General features: G+C 36.7%; 1 protein-coding gene across 8 annotated transcripts in view; it reads left to right on the top strand.

The window, feature by feature from the left end:
- The window catches only part of ERC2 (ELKS/RAB6-interacting/CAST family member 2), a 419,948-nt gene that overhangs the window by 248,955 nt on the left and 146,493 nt on the right, over positions 1 to 24,500 (top strand). Inside the window, exon 14 of one of the 8 annotated variants that reach the window (XM_069027754.1) lies at positions 18,146 to 18,211. The exons of 6 other annotated variants lie outside the window; for them this stretch is intronic. In XM_069027754.1, coding sequence (XP_068883855.1) covers positions 18,146 to 18,191 — 46 coding nt within the window. In that variant the 3' untranslated portion in view covers positions 18,192 to 18,211. Of the gene's footprint in view, positions 1 to 18,145; positions 18,212 to 24,500 lie in introns of those variants that run through there. One more of the 8 variants, XM_069027758.1, reaches the window with a different exon arrangement.

Below are 24,500 nucleotides of genomic sequence, written 5' to 3'. Positions count from 1 at the left end.
AGTCTAAATAATCACTATTCAGCTAAGTAATGAGTTACTAAAAAAAGTGGAAGTGATATGCCTGTAGATTTGCTACATGAATACGAAGTTGGCTACCTTGAAATTTGTTCCCTGGAAGAACAAATAGTCTTTCAGTTACTTTACAGCTTGGCACACTACTAAAATTGAGTTGCCTAACATTTTGGATAGGTATTTATGAAGGGTGCCCTGCACAGTTTCATTGTGAATTAAGAAATATTGGCAGTTGAACTCATGTAAATCTACAGAGGACCAGAGACATTTCTTTTGATCTCTGTCTTACTGAGACCCTGTAAAAATGACCAGAACCTGATAGCAAAGTCTCCTCTCATAGAAGCTGATCTGCTGAAGAAGTCCTGCAGGACATGGTTTTGCTGAAAGGCTGAAGTCACAGGTCCTGAGCATGTCATAGGTACAGGTCTCTACTTTGCAGTTATTCCATAAAGCTTTGGAATTGCTTTGTAGGGGTATATTTCTTCTAAGAAATTAATTTATTCCCTGGAAGTTTCAATGAACCATGAAACTTCAGTATAGTACTGCAGCCAGCAGGTTTTTTTTGCTGTCCCCTTATAATATTTTAAAATACTTTAGAAAAGTAAATAAAGATCTATATTTTGCCTTTCATAGCCATGTCTCCATAAAACAGAAGCAGTAAGTTTTGCTGTAGCATGATCTACATCCATTCTTTAAAACCTGTGTAAGCTAGTAGAGAAGTCTGTGTTTACCTGTGTTTGGTAGTTGAGAAATCAACATTTTTTTGTTCTGACATTCCCTGTCTGACTTGAGGAACTTTAGTGTTTGCAGTGTATCTTGTAGTTACATTGGGAACACAGATGATAGGCAGAAAAAGTCAAGCTGCACAAGTCCCACTCAAGTGGGAATAAAGTAATGCCCTGAGTTCTGTGTTACAATTCTGTATGTGAAGGGCATATCCTGTTACATCTATTGAACATTGAGCAGACAAATTTTGTTATCCAATCTTTGCCCATTGTCTCATTTATTAAGTTGTACTTTTGTGAACAAAACCATGGGAATCTTTGCTTCCACTGTTGAAGTACGCTGACTGACATGTCTTAGTGATCTCAAGGGTAATCCTTAATCGTAGCATTGCAATAATACAGGATGGAGGTCAAATGGAGTGATGACCTGCAATTTTTCAGCAGCAGAAAACTAATACAACCTTTCTGTAATGGAAAATGAGTTGTAAAGTGCAAGAAAATTCAGAAACAGGCAGGAATAAAAATTATTTTGGTAAAAGTGCCAGTGTGCGAGCATATTTTACTAATCAAATAAGCTTTCATATTTGTAACTAGGGAATTGTTTTGCAGTTTGTCCAGTGATGGGAGTAAGGGGTTTCTTTCTTCTCAAAGCAAGCAAGAATTTTTTTGTTTCACTCATTCAGTCATTGTAGCAGAAAGGAAGGTAGTGCTTAGGTTCTCAAAGAAGAAATTTTAACTGATACGTTGTGGTTGAATCCACATGCTTCATCTGCCTGGAAAATGCTGTAACCTGGTGACTGGCAGTCAGTCTCTCCTGATACAGCCATTGCAATAATGATCTAGAAAGAGAAAAGAAATATCACTCAGTGTTTATGGGACACCTGGATTCCAATCCTTGTATCAGTGGATTTAAAGAAAAAACCTCAACATTTTACTTTAACCCTTCAGTTACTCTAATTATTTTACTTTCATGAAAAAAATTATTTTGTTTTCTTTGGATTGAATTGTAGTCAGGTTTTGTCCAAGCTTCTTTCTACTGCACTAAGATACTGGCAAAATAGGAATAGTGAGGTGCTGAGTTCAGTTTCTGATATAAAGTGTTGCCTCTGGTCAGCACACAAATGGCATTTCAGTAAGTTGCTTTCATGATTTTGTGGTTTTGTCACTGAACTGCACTTTTGTATTGAGTTCTGCCTTAAAAAGAGAATTTAGTCCTATTGCTGGAAACCTGTGTTTTAGGTGTCTCTATATGTGCACAAACCTGCAACCCCAAATTCATGAGGACAGACTGGATTTCCTGGGTTCTTTTCTAAACTTTTAATTGAGGAAAAAAGCATACTGTGTTCAATAATAGTGATCTCCCTCACAGTTCAACACAAAGCCTTAGCTGCAATCTTAAGAACATCAACAGATAGGGTTGACATATGTATGGTTTGGGTCTGTGGTATGTTGTGTGTTTGTGGGGGGAAGCATGAGGTTGCAATTAAGGTTTTACATTGTACTGTGTGGAAAGATTAATGTGTTTGTCTGTAATGTGTTTCTTCATCACTGGGGGACAGGGGAAGTTCTTAATAATGATGACAAGCCTGTCACTGAAAATATGCCATTTGGGCACTGGCATGAAATTAAGTATTGTCCCATAATTTGTCATATCCTGGGTTTGCCTTGTGAGTGATGCATTTATTCATCTTTTTTTTTTTCTTTTAACATGGAATTTTTATTAAGACATTTAATACTAAAGAAAAGGAAGACTAGTACTTTTATTCTTTCAATTTCAATTCTTGTAACTGAAATTTACAATGGAATATTATTTTTAAGAGTGCATGTGTAAGAGACGTCCTTTTTGAGACATTGGATCAGAAACTGCTTCGTATATCCAAATCTCAGATTTTAAAAATGGAAAAACCCATGAAAATATGTATTTTCTTTTATAAATCCTGTAATTTAGTTTATAAAAGATACTTTACTGAATGTGTTTATCATCCTAAACAACGGTGCTTGACTGTGCTCATGGGCAGCACTCTGAAAAGCAGGCTGGAAGAACTGAAGTAGTACTGTTACACAATAATTAATTGAGGAGGACAGAACTGTATAACAAAATTTATTTAACAAAATTTTGTAAGTTTCATGACTCAAGATATTTAATTTTATTTAGGAAATGGAGTAAATGTTGGGAAAAAGGTAGGGAAAATGTTGGGAAAAAGTGGAAGGTGTCCCCACCCATGGCAGGGTTGAAGCAAGATGATCTTTAAGGTCTCTTCTGACCCAAATCATTCTATGGCTCTTTGATAACTCTGTGATTTTAGAATGGTAGAACATGAGAGGAGAAGAAAAACATTAGAATGAGTAAATTCTTGGTGATTTGTATGGAAAATGGAAATACCAATGATGTAGCTGAACCAGGGAGGAAGTACTGGAGAGAAAAAAAGGTTTGTACTGAGATGCTGGAAAACAGTTAGGAGAGTCAGTACTAAAGAGCAGCACTGTTTCTATACAATTGTTTATTTTAATGTAAAATATCTTTCAACCAGTTTTTTTCACCTCAGGGATGCTTTGTAATAATCATCTTTTCCCATCAGTGCCCTGGACTGATGCAGTGGCATTTTACCCGTTAAGTATTTGTGGAAGTTGTTTCACTACAGAGTCTTGACATAGTTCTCCATTCTTGGTTACCAGTAAAGAACCATACGTGAGGTCACCATTTCTCATGTGATCCTATTGTTATGATTTAAAAATAGTGTAATCTGATTTCCTTTTAAATATGTGGAAGATTGAGACATTGTCACAACCAGTGCCAAATCCTTCATCCCACAGAGAAAGCAAAGCATTTATGGTGCAAGTACCTGAAGTGACCCCTGAATGTTGGCTGGACAACAGGAATTTGAGCAGCTCAGGAGTCGTAGGCCCTGGCTTGGAGTTGGGAGATGGGTGTAAAGTAGACATTGCAGTCTTCTATCTCCACCCCAACTGTCCTTCTCCCTCTTATTTGATTCACATATCCTGCTGTTCCTTCATAGCCTCCTTACACTCTGTATGATGGATTTATATTGTGCCCTCTGGAGAGGAATATGTCTTTTTTTTTATAAGGATGTTTATATTTCAGCTGGCAGTGTCCTGAAGGATGGATGCCTGGGAAAGCCAATGATAAGGGGAAAAGCCTTTGCTAGCAATTGTAATGGAATGACAGAAAGCGATATATGTATGAATGTGGCAGTGAGAGCAGGGTACAAATAATTTAGCAATAAATTTCTGTGTTTAATTATACACAGATTCAGACCAGATTTTTTTTTTCCCAGGCATGCCTATCATGGGAGAGATAGCACTGTACAGGCTTAAAAAAAAAAGGAGGAAGTTTCTCATGAGTTTTGCTGAATTAGTGACTGAACAATGCTTTAATACACCAGACCTCTCTCTGAGTAAGAAATATTGCAATAAGTTGTAAACTTAGTTCAGCTCTGAATTATGCATTGTGTACTTAGGCTATGCTAGACCTATAGTATGTTTATCTGTTGACTTCCACTAAGATTTAGGGTCTATTTTGACTTAATAACTTGCTTTATTTTGTTTGACATGTATTTTATGTCTTCCATGTGCATGGATACGTAAGATACACAATCGTGGGTGAGGGTCTTGAGAGAAAGTACAGCGCTAAAAGTGCTAATAATAGTGGTTGTTGCATAAAAAATAACACATCCCTGTTTTTTTCTGGTGCCTTGTCAACCCTTAACTGGTGTAGAACCCTTAATAAATGGTAAGAAGCAGAAAATAAAGACGTTATCTATAATGCTTTTATTATATTTTACTTGGCGAGTCCAAAACATAATAAACTAGAAAGAAATAATTTAAAAAAAAACCTAAAAGTCTGTCTTCTATCCTGCTGACACACAACTGTTGTGTTCAGTGCAAAAAATCATTCTACAAAGTGTACTGATGATTTGCATCCTCTTCTACGCCTCACTTTCTGTTTCTGCTACTAAGAAAGATTAGCAAACAACTACGTGAGCATATGGAGTGCTCTTAATTTTGGATCTGATTTATGATATTATGTGGATTAAATTGTATTTATTTGATATCAGAAATTGTAAGAATACATATGTTTCAGAAAGCAAAACGTTTTCAGCAGTTTGATCTTTGTTGTTAAATAGAGAAAGGCTAAAGCTAAACTGCTGTGTCTAGAAATTCTTCTACGTTAATTCTGTCTTTTAGCTTTTCCACATTTTGCTTCCTTTTACTTCATGGTTTATAAAGGAAGTTGAGGGCAAACTGCTGTTGTTATGGTCCCCTCCTGTTTCAGAGCAGAGCTGAAGCTGATCATTGCTTTCTTCAAGATGTATATAAGAAGATTAAATAGAAAAAATTTGGACTTTTAGTGGAGGAAGTATAATCCTCAGGGTTTATTAAAGTTTTGACTGAGGTGACAGGGCAATCCTTGCCATTTTGTCAAAGATGATGGAGGAATAAACAAAAAGAAAGAAAATTCCAGAAACAGTCCAAAACAAGGAAGCAATCTGTCCAAAGACAACTTTCAGTTCAGTGGAGTTCATAGAGGAAATTGGGAAACTTGCTTTGTCTTGCTTTGGTCCTGCTTTTCTGACGTGTTGTGCCCCTCCAGAAGTGCTGGTAAAAAGCACTAGTAAGAGTCTGTGTGGGGAAGCTGATTTTAGGGTGTTACTGTGGGCATGCTTTGGCTGTTTGGTATATTTGAGAATTTGGCTGCTTTCCTGTTCTCCCTCAGAGATGAGCAGCTCTGAATGCAGAGCTGTGAGTATGGAATTGTGGGAGAGGACTGGAGCTGTGTTTGACCACCTGGTTCCTTTTTATTAAGTCCATGGACATCAAAAGGCAGAGCCTGAAAATAGTGCAGTGACTTTTGGGACCATCTATCCAAGGCCAAAGGAAGGCTATGAAGTAAATATCATAAAATGTTTTATTCTGCAGAATAAATGGCATTCTGTACAGAGCAGGCCTTCTGCTACGGGGTTGAAATGTTGCTAATATGGACATGAGCAACAAAAAGAGCTTGTAAGTAGGTGGTTTTGTAGGGTGGGGTTTTTTTTAATTGAGGTGGTTGGCATAATAATGAATAATTCAGACCAATCTTCTCCTGAGAAACTTTGGTTTATGCATTCTGGTGTAGAAGACAGATGTGAGTGATTTTTACAAATGCTGACTCAATTTTAATGGAAAGCTGTTAGAAAGGTTAGCTGGAATGCAGTGTCAGAAACACACTTAACTGAGGATCATCTTCCTGTTCTATAGAGCAACGAGGGTTTGGATTCTAGGAATTCTAGAAACTGCAGCAATACTTCACTCTCTGAAGCAATTAACCTTGTCAGGCCTTGTTAGCTGGGATGCAGCTCTGAGCCAATGGAGCTGTCCTCCTCATACTTCAGAGCTCCTTAATTTGAGCTGTGTCAGGGCTGCACACAAACCCCTTTGAGCCAGCAAACCTCATGTGAAGCAAGATAGACCTCACTGCCATTCTTGCCTTTGCCTAATTTTGCAACTGCGTTACCTGTGGGTCTTGGTTTACAAAGCTGATTTCACCTTTATGTTGCTGTGTTCATCATATTGCCTGACATTGTAGCTTTTGAAAGGCTGAGGGAAAAGCATATCTGGAGAACACACTATTAAAACACTGAACTATGTGTGGAGACTTTGCAATGGAAATATCATTTATCTTCCTATGCAGTGATTTCAAGATCAGGCTGAGGGCGATGTTCCGGGCAGTGTAATATGATTATGCTTTCCTTGGGAGCTGGACAATATATCCTTTTTGAAAAATCATTATATATTGATGACTGAAAAGGAAAGCTTGACAAACTGCAGTGAAAAGAACATCCCCCTTGAGAAAGTTTGTTTGACAAAATTATGACATCCCAGTATAAATTCACTATTGCACTTTTTCCAAATTTTTTGATCCCTGGGAAAAAAACTCTGTGATCAAAATGAAGTGTTGCCTTCCTTACCTGATATTAAAACCATGGCTTTTATGATTTAAGGATTTTGTCCAATATTTTGTCATGGTTTGTTTTTCATATACAAAATTAACTTTGAACTGCTGTTTCCCCACTAAAAAAGTATCAAGTTATAGTATATGTTTTCATGTAGAAACTGAGAAAAATTTCTGTTAATGCACTCCTGAGTAAATATCTGTTAATTTTTCTATTCTCCCATTGTGTTGCATGTGAGGGGAAAAAGTGCTTAAGAAATATTTGTAAGTAAATACCATTTGGGTTTTTTTTTAATTTTAATGGAAGCAAACTATGATCCACCCCTGCTGATGCTTAAGTATTACTTGGTTTTTAGAATGCAAATACTTCCCCTGACTTTTGTTATGTACATTTTTAACCACTGGCAGAATCAAAGCTTCTGAATATTCCCAAATGAGAGCTGTAAACTTCATTATTAATACAGAAAATTTTTATTAATATGTTAATATGTCTCTGAGAAGAAAAACAAAATACAGCATAGTTTCATGATGCTAGTAGAGGAAGCTTTGAAATCTCTGTTGAAGATAATGTTGTAAAAATTGAAACTGCTCAAACACAGACTTACCATATGTAGTTTTTTAAGAGGAAAGGCCTTTTCCTAGGTGAACAGGGACATTATTTATTGACAATATATGTCTGCACAGTAAGGGATAATAAATCTACATAGAAAAGCAGCCACAAAATAATTTTACTATTACAGTTGATGTCCTGGGCCAGATTAATCCCTGTTTTTTTGCTGGTAGATCAGTAGAATGGCACTAGGGATTCATTTATCGCTTATGAAAACACCCATTCCTCAACTGTAACTCCCAAAGCCATCACCTTCTTTTGTATCAGAATATGGTCAAATGTTGTGTATCTATGTATATGTATGCTGATTTTACGTGCCTTTTGGCAAAAGTCACCATAACATACCATTGCTCATTCCAGATGTTGTAAAAAATAAAACCCTTAAGCTAGAATTGCAAATGGAGAAGAGCTTGCACTTTGGATATTTTTTCATCCCTTGAAATCTGAATGCCTTACATTGCAATCAGTCCTTCTGTATAGGGGTTTGTGAAAGCCAGATTTCCTAAGTTCTCCAGGTAAGATAAAGTTTTTGCAGTTGCATAATGTTTAGTGCTAAGGTCTAGTATTTTTGGTCTTGTTGTATGAGGAGCCAACACTGACTTCTAATGGGTGAAAGCTGTCTGAGTCACAGAACCACATATAAGCATGAAAATATTGCTGTCTAAATTACTCAGTCTCCTTGTGGAAATTATTACTCATCATATTTTGAATTTAGGAGGAGGAATAAAGGTGTGCTTCCTTATCAGAAATAATTTACATTGTTTTAAGTGGCATAATATCTCTATTTTGTATACATATATCACTCAAGTACTTTAAAATCTAAGTGTCATAACAACATCAGTGTAGGTAACTCATGTGATGTGATTCTTATTTGGTAGATTAGAGTTGATGTAGAAAGAGACAAGCAGATTAGAATAATTGTGTATACATCTACACAGTTAAGAAACAGATCTTCAGTATTTTCTGAAGTGACAAGGTCAGAGATTGAAATCTTTTTCATGACATGATCTAGAAGTATTAGCAGCACCAGCTTCTGTGATTCGTACCTTGGGTCACCTGTCATGAGCAAATTCCTATCGATCTATGACTAGGTATGAAAGAGAGCTTCATGAATGTAGGTAGCCTTCTTTTCTCTCCTCTGGAGCAGGAGTGTCTTCATTACTCAGAGCCTCAGGAATGTTTGGTAGAAAATGTGCAAACAAGGTGTATCACTGTGTTGAAAGCTCATGAGTTTCCAGCACTCCTAATGGTGAAGAGTTGAGATGTAATTAGCAACGTGTTCCTTTTGCCATGGATTGGTTACTCCATGTAAATGTATGTTTTTCAGAAATTCTGTTGAGTTTCTATCTGCATCTTTTAATGTTTAAATGCAATTTTTTTCCCTAAAAAGAAAAATTAAGTGTATTTTCCTTCCTTTAGGTAACTTTACCCAAGTGATTTGTAGAACCTAGGACAGATGCAAGAAGCACATAATTATCTCATGCCTGGTCCTCTAAGTACACTAGGCTGTTAGTACTGGGCATGTTAGTTCTGGGCTAGTCAGTACTAGACATGAAAATGTGAAGCTGTGTTCTGGAGAGGTTGTTAGGAGTGCTGTGAGCAGGTAAGGACATCAAAGGTGTATGATAATTTTCAGTCATTGTATCCACAGGCACATGGCAGCTCTCTTTTACTTTGTGCATCTTCTGTTAACAGTTCATCTTTCTCTGAAAGCCCTGCCCTGCTTGCAGTTAACAAAGATTCATTACCTCCACTCCAGCATTCCATGTCTGCACGGCAAGAGGTGCTGACTTATCTTCCTGTTTTCATCATCTACCTTCAAATGTGCCTAATGCATTGCCTGTTGACAATAATTGTTTCCTTGGTAGCCTAGATTTCTTTTGCATATGTTGGCAAGGATATAAGAACATAGAAGTATAAAACTCTATCATCTTATATAATGTAAAATTCTTCAAATACCATTCCCTTAGGCAGCAGTAGTGGAGATGGGAGATGTTTTGCATCCTTTTGTGGAAGTACTTTTATGATTGCAGCATGGAGAGAGAGTGTATTAATTTTTTAAATTTTCACTGGTATCAGTATAAAATTTCCTTGTGGTGTGTTAAGATATTAATAATGAAACTGCCCTAAGTGTTAGTTCACATGGGATCTTTTCAAGATACGTATGTTAATGAGAGTAATCTGTCCCACAGACAGCTTGGAGGAGTTTATTGAAATTCAGAGTACTTACAGGCCAGTTAGTCAAATTTGTGTCCCAAAAGCTGTGAGCTGCAGCTAAATATTTGATCTTACTACTGCCCATTAAAATTATTTCTCAAGTTTTATGCCGGAGTTCTTTATTTCTTAGCATAGTAATGAGGAATTTATAAATAAATAATAAGAGAATACTGAATATTTTGAAAGTAATTTTTCCTGAGAGGAAAATACAGAATGAATGGCTATCCTCATTCTAGATCTTTTAAATTAAGAAACAACCACCCTCTACTATTTAATTGGGAGAAAATTAAGATTAAAAAAAACTTATTAGTTCATATAATTTTTTTTAAATTTTTTTTTTTCTTCCCTGTCTGTGTTTTGCAGAGTTCAGCAGTCAAGCATAACTTAAAAAAACAGTAAAGTTCCCTTAGGGACACTTTGGGGATTAGAGACATACTGTAGTAGAAAATGTAAACATGATAGAGCAAAGAGCAAGGTCATGCAGAGCACTGTCTGTTAGCAGAAGATCTTAAAATTGATTCACTGCTTCTCTATAAATTCTCTCTGCAGAGAAATACTGATCTCTGACACATAGACTGGGTGATCATTATTGCAGGAAGGTTTTGCATAAAGTACAGTTGCTGAAGAAGACTGGAAAGATGACACTTTCAAATTATCACTTGTGTTATAGCAGTCTAGAATTAATGGTCTTAGTGTAAAGCCTTGTTAGACTTAAAAACTATCAAAATAAAGTGAATTATGTAACCTAAAGAAGTTTTTAAAATTGCTAGGAGTATAGATTTATACTGTGCTTTAAAGAAGGACATAAAGTGAAGCCCAGGTGAGGACTAGTGCAGTATAACTGATTTAAGGTACCAATAAATCCCAAACTCCTTGAACTCAGCTTTTGGCCACAACATCAAAAGGTAAAATTTATTTTTATTATAAAATTGGTTTTCTTTAGGTGTATTGCTTTTTAGAGCAGTCAGGCATCATCAATGTTAAGTGTGTATGTTCATCCCCTCTTGCAAATAGTTATGGCCATGATTTTAGTTTGGAACAATATTTCTCTTACTGTCTGCCCACATTTTTGAAAGTGATAGTGAGCCTATCTCCTGTGATCAGCACAGACAAGTGATTGACTCTTGCGTGGGTCTGAATTAACACCCACTATGGAAAAGGCAGAAGTGCCATGTCTGCCTGCCAATGTTGAGGGATAATGAAGGATTTTAATATTCTAAGGTAGCCTTTGCTCAACCTGCTGCATCATTGCATTTTTTGAGTACCAAGCTTTTGAAAAGGACAGGTTTGTTCTGTTTAAGAGTCTGGTAATTTTTTTTTTTTGAGATATACTTTTTCGTCAGGGAACAGAATAAAGATATCAGAATGCTAAAACAACTGATAGTTGCTCTTATCTGAAGATTAAATAAGATTCTGGAGAACATGGAGAATGTTGCAGGATATTTGTGACCCTTTACCAATTCCTACAACCACAAATGGATGGGATTTAAGGGAGGATCTTACAAGTAAGAATCTTGCTGTTCCTGACCAGCAAAGCACTTAAGCACTTGCTCAGCTGAAGCATGTGGGTAGTTCCACTGAATCCACATCTGATTTGCTTGTGAGAAAGCATATGTTTAAATGCTTTAGTGAACAGGAGCAGACCACTCTGTGGCTTTCAGGACTTGACCCTAGTAGTCAAGAAAAAAATTCTCAAAGGGATTGTGTAGACTTGGAGTATAATCCCTGATGGTGAGTGCAGTTTCTGCCTGCATCTTTCCACACCCTTGACTCAATGAACTCTCAGAGTCACCTGTTTCTGTTAAGACTTGTATATATGTATGGATCTCTTTTACAGTGTTTCTCACTCCCTATAAACTGTGTCTTCAGTAATTTGAAAAATATCTTTTTCTCGTTGTAACTCAGTGGCACTGCATGGAAAATTTTGGTTGTTTAACAATGGGCACGGGGGGGACTTCCCATTTGGGGTGAAGAGAAAACCAGATTTATTCAGTGTATTTCAAATATATTATACAAATATATTGTATTGTATGAAATTATGAAATACTCATAACCCAGAAATTCTAGAATAGTGAAGTGATGGAAATTCTGTGTAGGGGTTGAAGTTCTGGATAGGAAAATTATTTTGGCAGCTTTGATCATGGTGAAAAACCCCTGAGCAAAGATCAGTGCAAAGTCATTTTTATAAATCCCAAGTTTTAGATGGACCTCTTCATTCTGTTGCAGTTATATGATGTTTAATTTCTTTCTTTTAGAATTACTGATTTTAAAATGCTCATTTGAAGTAGAACAGTTGTTAGTCTAACTTTTGTAATAAAGATTGGATTTTATCTAGTGCACTTTTGCTTTATCACAGTTGTTTTCTATTATTAAAGTAGAATATGCAAATATATACTTTGTTGCTGCATTATACATGATTAGCTCATAGCACAGAATCAATAGATTTGAATAAAAGGTACTTTATATAAAGCAAACCTGAAGATTTAATAAGCTTTGGAGGTAACCAGCTATTTTTAGTGGATTTGGCTAAATGTAGATATTTTGCTCAATAATTGGTAAAGGTAAAGAGGGTACTGCCATCTTACATGCATGAGATCAGTAAGATGGAACTTTTATTTTGGATGATTTTGCCTTGAAGATTAATTATCTGTACACATGCTGTGCAATTACAATTTTAATGGCATGATCAGCTTAAAAAAAAAGAAAATTGGAAATTGGGTTCTTGATGTCATTGGAGAAAGAATCTGGAGAACAGCAGTATTAATGGGTGAAGAAAATGCCTGGTGCTCTTTTCCATTTATCCTAATCTTCCTTTTTCCCAGTTATCTAAACCCTGTTTTTCTGAGACATGTACCTGCTTCCATTGGCTCTAAGCAAATGGAATTTTTTTCCTTTTCACTGCTTGCTTAAGTAACAGGACTGGGTGTCTCCTGAACTCACTTTTGCTCTGTGCTTCAGTCTCCTTCCCTTGTAAGTCATTCCCTATGTTTATTGTACATGTCAAATTGTTCAAACTGTTATTTCTAGATTGTTTTATTTAAGATTTATTTTTAAACTGGCAAATACAAATTTAGTGAGCCTGCCTCTGTGTGGACCAGTGTTGACACCCTGTGGCTAACTAGATTAAATCAGAGAGGAGTATTTAGTAGGGGTATCCTGAGGGGCATCTCCCAGGCTTTAGCCACTGCTTGAATACAGTAGTCTCATAACTGAGCTGTGTACTGACTGTGCAGCAGGTTTCTGCTCTCATTTCCTCGAGGGAATATGTGAAAATAGTACAATAATATATTGAATAACAACTGAACTTCATGGCTACTTTTCCTTACCCTGATCCAGTACCTTTTAACTGCTTCTATGCTAAGGGAAGAGCTGGATATCGAGTGTGCAAATGCATTATGTGTTGTGTGTCTTTCAAACAGCCATAAAATCAGTGTTCTATTCATTGACCATTCCAAACATTCAGTTACAAAATCTTTAAGTCTTTTTCATTGCTGTTGTGAACATGGCATTTCTCTGGAAATTGTTGCTATGTAATTTATTTTATATCTGAATGTCTGTCTTTACACTAAGTGCAGTGCTTCAACCTTAAAGCAGTAAATTCAGAGCAGCACCACTGAATGCAGAGACTTTAACTGACTGGGAGTAAGGTGCACTTTAAGCACTGATAAAAATATGGATTTTTAATAAAATACATTTGACTTTTACTGTGGATTTAAGGCATCATGTGAAAATAGAAAGCCTGGATGTTATTTTTTGTTATTTAGCTGTGTAATGATGGCTTAAAGAAGAATTATGTACCACTCAAAGTACTTTTTTATCATTCTTTAAGGAAACTCTGTAAGTGAAGCCAAGGAATAAGGAGAACCTCAGAATAACTTCACCATTCATGAAGTCAGAGGCTGAATTTTTGCCAGTAGTTAGTGTGTTCATTGAGTAGTCATGAACAGGAAATCATACCCTCTTCAGGCACTCGGGTGAAGGGATGGTTGTTACAGCATAACCTCATGGACTGGTTCACATCAAGATGTGCAGTTTTTCTCTCCTTCCCTGTTCCTCTTGCTTCCCTGCTGCCTCCATACACTCACACTTCCATTGGGAATACTCTCAACACCAGGTCTCTTAAGCTGCCCAGCACAAAGGAAGGGAAAAGGGAATCTTTCAGGGGAGCAGGTGCCAAGCCAGTTCTGACTTTTTAGATCAAAACTAGCACTTTCAGTTTCACCCAGCTGTTGGCAGACACCCAGTGCAGGTCACAGAGTGTTGGTGTAAAGATCTTTGTTTCAAACACACGATTTGCTAAATGGGTTGCTGCCTTCTGCATTAGCTCAGATATCCCCTGGCATCAGCCCTGGTGTTGCCTCATGTTGAGCACATCACAGTCATTAGCCCAAGAGGGCACTTTAGACTAAATTCTTACCCGACTTTACACCCTCTACAGTGCCAGCCATCCCAGGGTATGTGGTATTTAAATCAGAACAGTTATGATATTGATTGTTGACCTGGCACCATTGTGAGCTGCCTGTTCTCTGCAACTACCACCTAGAAGCCTTCCCCTCTTCCTTAAATAAAGTGTATGTCAGCTTTTTTGGGACATTGTACCCACTGATGCCACATGACTTATGTTATCCAGTAAGAATAATCATTAGATCTGTTAAAGCTTCTGTGATTTCAATTTTTTTTATGATTAAAGGAATGCCAAAAAAAAAAAAAAAAAAAAAAAAAAAAAAAAAAAAAAATATCTATATTCTTGGGTTAACTGAGGAGTTCTGTGGCAGTGTGTTTTTGGAAAATAGCTAGTTGAGTCTTTTTTCCTCCCTATCTTTCCATGGGCAATTCACTGCACCAGTCCTTGAGGTAAAGTTACTTTAATATGGTCTATTTGATATTTCTCCTTTCATTTTAACCCTTAAGGCTGGGCAGAAAGCTGCACCTCTGTAGTGTTCTGTGGGTCCCTGACACCTCCCAAAAGATCCTTCCACTTTAAATAACACCACAGTCCAAAAGGCTCTGTCACTTCAAATTTATGCAACCCATGCTGCTTTTGCTGTACTGAAGATTTTTCTTATGGTTTTGAGGGAGAACAGGTCTGCCTTGTGAGCTTTCCACCCTATCTCCCTTTAACCTCTCAAATCTCTTTCCCTCGTTTCAAGTTTCATTACTTATACTTTGACCAGCTTTACTTGTTGCCACATTTAGACTTTTGCATTCCAGTTATTATATTCACTTGGGAATAAAAGCTTGGTGTGCTATAAATTTACTTTTCTTTTACAAGAAACAGAATATAGTTCTTTGGAAGTTAATCTATTGTCCCCATTCATCTGATAACCTTTGTGCTGTTTTTTTCTTTGAGAAAGTGAGTGAAAACATATTTTAGTGTTCTTACAACAAAGTATTTTAGTATAAGAAACCAAAGTATATGGATTTACTGTATTTTAATGTAGTCTTACATGCAAGGATGTTGAAGACATCCTTGTCTCAAAGACATTTAGAAATTTTTAGACAATGGACAACAAATTTAACCAAAAAAAAAAGTGGATTCTCTTTTAATTTTTTTTTCCTTTTACCATGGGAAAATGTATTTCTTTTCTCTTTAAGTGTGTTACTCTTCATAATCCTCCATAAAACTTGAAAGTGTCAGTCATCTAGATAATTGAAAACATGTAATAAATGTAAGACTTATATAGTTGTGAAATTAACTACTGAGTACATTTAAAGACAAAAGTTTATAGCAAAAATGTTTTTTTCCCAAGTATTTTTTGCCTCTAATTATGCACTAAGGAAAAAAAATAGATTTTACACTTAGTGAGGTTAAAATATTCTCTTCTGTTTAGTCTTTCATCTTGAGTTTTGAGAAGATGAACTACCATGTTTATCATACTTATTTTGACCTTAACCTTTTTTTAATGAAAGAGACTTAAAATGTCCCAGCTGGCATGTCTCCCACTGTTGTGAAAAAAAAAAAGAAGAAAGGAAACTTTGAGTAGCTCTTCCTGTGCAGTAGTCGTAGCAGGCTGAATAAAACCCTATAATGTATTAAGCAGAGAGTCAGTAATCTGTTATTTGGAGATGGAATTTGAGACATGTCTTGCCCTAGTTCATAATGAAACCTATGAAGAAACACTGTAGAGGAAAAAAAGAGTCATAAAGTATATTAATAAGTATGCAAAAGCATTTAAATATGCTTTATTTTTATAATATTTCATCAATAAATACAATCCCAACAATCATCATAACATCTTTATGCTTTTAATGTAAGGTAGTTTGGCTCAGTGCAAGGTTTATGTACCAGCCCATTAAGTCTGAACTAGGACATTCCCTGTGTTTTTAGTGGAATTTACAAAATGTGTACCAGCTGGAGATCTGATTCAAGGAACATGATGTAAACCTCTGTACATTGCCTACAAAAGCACTCCGAAATTACAGGTGAGAATTAGCTCTGGGAATATGTTCTGCTATGAGGATCAAAAGGGCATCACTTCACATAAATTAGCAGATTCTGCATTGGTGCAAAAGTAATGAAATACGAAGATTATCTTTCTTTTAAAATTAATTTATGATTTTTTTTCACAAGTGTGCCTTGCATCAAATTTAAAGGACATGAGGTGTAGTTATCTTGCTGTCTATATCAGATGTCTGTTAGTGAATATTGGCTGAGAGCTCTTCTGAATGGAGAACACCTTGCTCCAGATCACTTCCAGACACATGTGGGAACCAGTGAAAGGCTTCCCAGATAACAGCAGCATTTGGTCAGGGTCAAAGCCCTTAAATTCATATGTCACACTTGAAGTTGGGTGCAGTTGTGGCAGTGACCTGGCAGGAGCTGTGACTTTGGTCAGTCTTGTGGCATCAGTTTTAGCCTGATACACTGTTGTATCAGAAGGACAAAGGGTTGTGAGTAGGAAAGAGATTCAAGACTTGTACCTCAGGTGGTTTATTATTCTTGGTAAAAATCATAAATGCTGATGGAGTAAGATTGGCAAATTTGTTCTTTATGAATGATCTGAAGTAATTACAGGTTAATATTCCAGAAAAGTATATTTTGTTAAAAAGCCTATCAAGTAGCAGTAATTTTTAATCCAGTGTCTTCTAAATAAGAAAGAAGTAAATCAATGAGATATAATTGTCTAAAAAGGATTTGCTTGAAGCTGTCAGTGTCCTGGTAACTTGAAAAACAGCACCCTATTTAAGCATTAGATGTTCATCATCCTATAAGCAGATATCCTAGTTTATTTTTCTCTTTGTGATACTGTTGTGTGAGGAGGGATAGGTAGCGGTAAAGCGGTGTTTAAAATCTTGGTTGTGGTGGCATTATGTAACAGTCACTTTTCAACACAGTTACAGTGTTTCAATTTGCAAATTTTACATACTTTAAAAAAACCTCAGTCCAGCAAGCTGCAAACTTTTAAAGACTTTAAATCTGCCAAATTATAGCCTCTTATTTTTGCCTGACATATTTTCAGCTTAGACCCACATAGGAGCTGCCAGACTTGTTTCTTTTCATTACCTGTTCTATGTCTGGCTCGAAGTTTAGATTTTAGAAAATGGAAAAAAGCTGTTTGTGAAATCACAAGGCTCTTGAGCTCTTAGTTTCCTCTTAGTATCAACGTTTATTTATTTAGGTTTGGGCTGGGTTTCAAAAGATTGAAATTGGAAACAGAGAAGGTGACTCTGAATACCATTTATCTGTATGTAAGCGAACATTCAATGTACATTTAATTTAAAAAATTGCTGTTTCCTACAAGAGGGAGATATTTTTCACATTGTTAAAACATTTTTAGAGGTCACTAGGTGGTCATGTCACCAGCAGGGAGTTTTTGTTTGGCAGGCTGCATTAGCAGTTAGTAACAAATGCCTCCCATGATTCTGCGTTCAAAAGGAGTTGCTTTGCAAGTAACAAATACTTACAACCTGAGAACTGAAGTATAAAAAGTAGTGACAGGGGAAAATGTTTGGAAATGTAAAACAGCATCTTTAGTGGCCAAATTGGAGTGTTTAGGGAGTTGAAGATTACATATCTACTTTATACTTGAGCTTGGAGTTTACAGAAGCAATAATATTTTCACTACTGCAGTTGTGAGTCTCATCATTTCTAAAGAACTGTAAATTTGCAGCTTACAGAAGCCCTTGTTTTGGGCTGTAATTAACTCTTTGAATGTAATTGTCATCAGAGCCTTCAGACTCATTTTAAGTTTTGTTTCCTTACATGGATTTGCATATTTTATGAATGCCTATAAATATATGACTTAATTTTCCTCAGATTTAATTTTTTTTATAAATTAAAAAGAAATAAAACTGAATAACACCAAATGTGTACAGAAGGTTTGGCCAAATCTACACTGGGAGAGAATGGAAGCCATGTTTGAGAAATTCTTTGTAATCTCTTACTTTGTTGTCTTTCTGGATTGAGATATGGTGTGTAAATATTTGCTAGTGAGAGTACAATGGAAATAGTATTTGGAAAGTAAAAGTACTGAGAGTTGGACTGAAAATATCCATTTGTTACATTTGTAATACAATTCATTTTTAAACAAATGTCATTAGTAGCTGGAAGAGCTAAGAATTTCTTCCCTTAAATGTAGGATTCACTTTTTTGTGATGAATGTAATAGAGACATTCTGGTTATTTCAGTGTGCCATTTAGGCCCCATGCAAAAGAAATCAGGGAAGGACTCTAGAAGAAGATTAATGCCCATGGTGATGCTAATCTGAAGCAGCTGCTTGACTTGGGACTGCATTGATTCACACTTAAGCTCTGACCCTGGCACCTCTCCTGCTGTATTGCCAAAGTCTCCACAGTCCTCAGGCCTTATGCACTCGGATGTCCTTGATAGGCTGGCTGTATTTTTCATTTACACTGACCATGTCCAGAGTGAGAACTTCTTGGGAGGAGAGGATCTGTTGCTGGACGCAGTGCCTTCCCAGTTTCACTGAGGTGCACCTTCTATGGAGTCTGCAAGGGATGGACAAAGCTGGAACCAGGATGAATTGGACTCATGTGGTCTTTTCCTCTGGCCCCTCGAAATACATGTTTTCTTAAAACAGAGCTTTGCATGTCTCCATGGACAGTACTGTTGATGGACAGTACTGAAGGTCTGTGAATGGAGAATACCTCTGAAGGATGGCAGGATGAGATCTGCGAGTAATCCCATCAACTCACCTTTACACTCAGCTTCCACAGGAAGGAAACTCTAGAATATATGAGATAGAAGAGAGTTGCTGTGCCCTCTGATCCTGTGACCTTGTTAAAACCAGGCCCCCAGTCTGGATGAGCTGAAGAATAATGTGTGCCAGCTGTGCAGGCTGCATGTAGTATTGGGAACCAAGAATCTTTGACAAAAAAAGGTGCTTGGAAAGGCACTTTAGGCCAATTGATACCACATGGTGACCTTATGAGGACCAGAGTCCTTGGGGTCCCTTTTCAGGATTAGACTTGGACCAAATCTAGCAGCTGGATTTTTTTTCCTCTGGAGGGTTGCTGTGGTTTAGTTAGCTGTACTATCACTTGTCTGTATTGAGTAGGAAAAGGCTGTGCCTGGAATTCTCAATATCTCTATTTTATTATACTCAGAAGACACATTCTGATAATTTTTTCTGGGGATTCCTGGCAGGAGCTATATGAAACTTAATCCTTACCTCAAGCTTTGCAGTACTAGAGTAGCTTGTGCATTACTGTGGTTAGGGCTCGTGAAGATGCAGGAGAGTATTTTCACAGGTCCATGGGCCAGTGATCAAGCAAGGAGAAAAGAACTTGTTTTTTGTGTGTGTTAGCTGTTGCCCTAAACCTGCCAGCAAGCTCTCCTGTTCCCTGTTTCAGCGTGGACATTCTGCTCAGGTGACCTGGTCTGGCTCCTGAGAGAGATACGTTTATCTTCGTTATTGGGATATAATCACACAACACCTGGAAGCTGTGGTGTTGTGCTGGATACTGACACAGTCTATAGCTAATGAGATTTACTTAAAATATTTTCTTGATGAGGGTTTCCTAAATTGTGGTCTTAGCTGATTGGAATAAACAATAAACTCAGTCCAAGAGTTTCATGACCCTTTGTAGGTTTCTCACAATTTCAGTTTCTGTGCAAAAAGGATTTGTGGGATAAATTGAATGTTTTTCAATAACTTCACTTTTTTGTAATAAATTAGGCTGAAGTTACAGGTTTTTTTAAGAATATGTAGGCACATATTTTGCTATTTACATGATGAAATTGAAATTTGGTGGGTTTGTAATTGTATATTAAAGAACAGTAGCTCACCTTGAAGGTAACAACTGAAAATTGATCTGTGAGTTGGTAAATATTGGGAAATGCTATTTGTTTTTTTGGTAGCTTCTCTCCTCTCCTGCAGCAGCTGAGGTTTTGCTGCTGGAATACATTAATTTAAGGTGATTTGTATTAGATTCATCTTTAGAAGATGAATGCCACAGCTTTTTAACTAGCAAATTTTATCAATATCTTTAGCAAATCACCAGTGAGGTGCACTAGTCATTGTCAGTAATAATTTCTTTGCAGACTTGGAAATAATTGCTGAGTCTATTCTGTTGAAAAACTAAGGCCTCTCCCAACAATCGAAGCATATGCTTGGGTCCTTGGAGGAATTTAAGCTGTTTCTAGACAGGAGTTGGGGGAGCAGTTGGGGTTCTGTCCATCTCTCAATTCAAGAATTGGTCATTTTTAAATACAATGTTAAACTTTGGGTACTGTTTTCAGCAGATTCTGATTGTGCTCTGCTTTATTAATTTTACTGTATTATGACTGCTGGTTTAGTTACCAGATAATGATACAAACTTAATGATGAGGTACTACACAGAGTAAACTGCTCTGATAAGCTCTGCCAGATAGGTTTATCCAGTTTGCCCATCAATTGTCTGTGTATCAGCTGGCTGGAACTGGGGATGCTGGGGTGCATGGGGCAGAGATTTCAAGCCAGCCACCTTCCTGGCCAAGTGACAATGCTGGCACAGCTGCAGGGTGCAGAAGAGCTGTTGGTACTGAGATTAAGTAGAAGTGGCAGCAGTAGCTGCTTAAGACACAAGACAGGAGGGAACAACATGGGGTTGGGAACGGGAAGGGTGTAAAGTTGGATCACTGGGTGGGACATTATCCTTAAGAGATTTTCAGATGCAAAAAAGTTGGCAACTAGTAACATTGATTACAGTCAAATGGAAAGAATTAAAAAATTACTCTCCATGTAGTATTCCAGATCCATCAAAAATTCACTGGCTAACACCAGGATTTGGTTATAACCAGTGAGAGTTATTCTACCTGTTGATAAAATAGCTATTTAGGAAATACCTATTAGCAGTTCCTCCTTTAATTATATTGTGCATGTGTCTTATTCACTGTATTGATTGCAGAGAAATAAAAATAGTTTTCTTTATTGTATGAGTAGCTGAGACAGTAACTTCTTAGAAAACATATTTTTTGGAGGTGTTAACATATGTGAAACTGTGTTCCCATACACTTTGCTGATTTGCTTTTCACTTAGGTAGTCAGCACTGATACGATGAGCTCCTTGTTCAGTTCTCTTCCTTCAAGCTACTCTGCTTCCTATAAATGTGAACTGAATATGTCAGCCTTTATAAACATCATACGGACTCTGTTCCTCCCAAACAATTGTAGCTGTTAGTAATTGTTCATTACAGAGTAAATTCCACTAATGTTCAGAAGCATGGAAGTAATTTGGGGAGAAACATACTTTGTTCTTTTGTACTTTGTATAATACCAATCTCTGCCTTAAGGATAAGCTGAAGTCAACCTTAACTGTAGAACCATAAGCAGTGTTCAGAAAGTAGCTTTAAAATGAGTAGAACAATCAAACCAATTATGTCTTTGCCAGGATTTTAATACTTGAATGTAGTTTTAAATGTTTTAAATATTTTATTTATTAGATTTTTACATAGTGTTCCCTACTTTTGAAAATACCTCAGTTCTTTGTTAATGAAAACTTTGTTTTCTGTTATTAAATCACTGGGTTTTGTGATGAGTAAAATAATAGCCTGTATGCCTGTCTCTCTCTTTTTAATTTTTTTTAATAAGGCAGACATGGATAAAATTTCTTAGTGCCTGATCCTGACATGACTTTTTGGTTTTTTGGTTGATCTTCTAGTCTAGAAAGGATAACGCTGCATTCTCTCTTTCAGGACCTTTTGCTAATTTTTTGTGTTACTTTCATGTTTGGGGAAGTGTTGTAGCCAGCTAGCATGGGTCTCATATGCTTTAAATAATGTCTAGAATATTTCACATCATTTTGTATTCTGAGAGTGGGCATTTTCTTTTGTACTCGAGAGCACATTCAACAGCAGAGGTACCTGCAGAGCTGAGTTGTAGTGATTAAGTAGGTCCCTTTAATGCACCTACTTTTGTGTCTAGACTTTGATTTGGTTACTTCTGGCTTCTTTGAGCAGCTGAGGTGCCATTATTTCCTCCCACCTGTACTGAATCTCTGCTCATTGCAGAAATTATCAGCTGCTGTTTCATTTCTCATAGCAATGGCACTTCTATTAGCATTCCTCCTTCTAGTGACAGCTCATCTGAAAATGGATCACATTATTTGTGTGAGTCACAAAGCCACCCGGAGAGCAATTTCAGCCAGCATTTTCCATAGCAACTACTTCTTAGGCTGATTCTGCCACAATTCTTTCCAGATGTGCTGTTGATTCAGGTAATGTTCAAAATTCTGCTCTGAAATTCTTTTTTGTTGCTGTTCTTGGATTCCAGAGCTCATCCATGGTTGCAGTAAGTGTACAGCTTTGTACATAGTTAAAAAAAAAAATCAAATCAGCCATGGGCATGCAGAGCCCCCAGAATGTGTCCTCTATTTGATTCTAAAGAAGGTTGGTTTTCTTTTTTTTTGGAATTGCTGGATTTGGTTATTTTTCCAAAAGCACGTTGATTTTTGTTAGATGAACATTCCATGTCTTCAGTTTTGGAAGAAATTTATAGATTTTTCTACCATAGCCACTGTAGAAATTTAGCAATCTTTATTAATTCAACTGTTCTTGCAAACATACCTCTTGTAGGACTGTCACTGGGGAAACAGGATTTTGCTCTGGCCTGTGTTTGGTAGCTGCTTCTGGAAAAGTCTCAATACCCTCTTTTCCTAAGAAGATTCACCTCAATTATTTTAACATATTATACCCAACTAGACCAGTTACCTTCTGACATAGAGCTGGCTGATAGCTTGAGAAGGGAGTGTTCTAACTATAGAAAGAGATGAAAGTTAAAATACTGACAAGAAAGAAAAACCAGTTTGATTGACCTACCCAACGAACAGTAAGAGCCATACCATTTTTTAATTCTAGTTCACAGATTTTAATAATTTCAAAAGTATCATCAAGTACTGATTTTCAGTAGCCAGTGTAGTCTTATGTATTATGTAATTTTATTGTCCATTTTTGTAGTAGAATTTGAACCAACTTTGCACAAAAGCAAACCCTTTTTTGCCCGGAACAAAAGTCCTTCAGTTCAAAAATTTTTGCTAAAGACTGTCAGAAATATGTCTGAAATCAATAGGAACTTCATGTGTTTGGTATGATCTGTAAGAAGTTAACTGTTTATCAAGACTAAACATGCTGCAATTGATTGTGACTGTCTTAAAATATCTCAGTACTGTTACTTCTACTGTGGTGACTCCTTATTGCCATTCCAACATCTGTCCTGTGGACTCTAAACCCTCTCCCTGATAAAGTTCAGATATCCTTTATGCCTCTTCAGTCTGCTTTGAGACAGTCAGCACGAAGTGTCTTCACTGTGAGCCAGTGTGGGTTATTTTAGAGCTCTAAGGCTCTACATATGTGTTTTTTAAAATGTTTCCGTAGTCGCAAACAGATTTTGAAACCGTTAACCCACCAAAGGAGATCAATGAGGAAACTTCTTTGTGCAAAGTTGAATCATGTGAGGTCTTCATGCTTCTGGCAAAGCTTGTGAATAGCTCCATTAGCAGGGAAGTCATATAATTAAATAACATCATGTGGTATCCTATCTCTTTCATTCCCAATCTTTTAAGATACTAATTAGAGAAATATTTGTGTGTTGCTGTCTAATTTCCTCTCTCCTTCCATATAAAATGTCTTGTTCCTACTCCAGGCTTTCATTGTCTTTAGTGCTGTGCTTTGGGTGTGCAGTATTTTATTAAAAATGAAGATTGGGGTTTTTTTTCCACTGAGATAAAATGATGGAGGCAGGGTTTGAATAAATATTCTCTGATAAAATGCTCTTAGGTACCTAGGTCTTTAGACATCCCGCACCTGAAGGAATTGTGGCCTGCTAGTTAGAGAAGAAATAACTTATCTTCTTTATTCAGGTGTTTAACTACTTTTTTTTTTAATGTTAGCTCACATAATTGGTGCTGTTAAGATTTGATTTTCTGTGGCTTGTTCCAGTAGTTCCAGATATAATGAAATTGTCAGAAGTGCTATGTTAAAGTTTATTCTGTACCTAGCATTACCTTATCAACCAGGCAAATTTAACAAAAACATAGTTTTATAAAATAAAAACGTTGAGTCACAGTAATTGGTAGAATTTCCTGTATCAATCAAATTAAGCTGTGTAACTTTTAACACCTACTCATAGTGTAGAAATAAGTAATGAATGTCATTGTGTTAATAACGGCAGTGATGTTTCTGACTTCACAGGTTTGGATTAAAATAGTTAAAATACTAAAATATCAGCCTTCTTGGGATGTGTCAGGGGTGTTTGTTCAAACATCCAAGGGGTTTCTTGGTTTCAGGTTCACATACAGAGTTGTACTCTGACCTGTATTTGTGACTGGTGGAATTTATATGGCACTGGTTTACACTGGTCTGACATCCTATCTCATAAGTGAGCATTTAAGCTGTGCTCTCAGATCAGTTCTGAAATATGAATTATGCACTGCCAAGAGAGTGCATTCTGTTAATTGTAGCTGCTCAGGCAGTTTTATTTCTCAGAATTGCCTTCTAAGGTACTGTAAAGCTCAAGGCATAAATTCTAATGCACATTCATACTTAT

The sequence above is a fragment of the Aphelocoma coerulescens genome, chromosome 12, assembly GCF_041296385.1.
Source record: "Aphelocoma coerulescens isolate FSJ_1873_10779 chromosome 12, UR_Acoe_1.0, whole genome shotgun sequence".
Lineage (NCBI taxonomy): Eukaryota > Metazoa > Chordata > Aves > Passeriformes > Corvidae > Aphelocoma > Aphelocoma coerulescens.
This window is presented reverse-complemented; position numbering and strand designations above follow the sequence as displayed.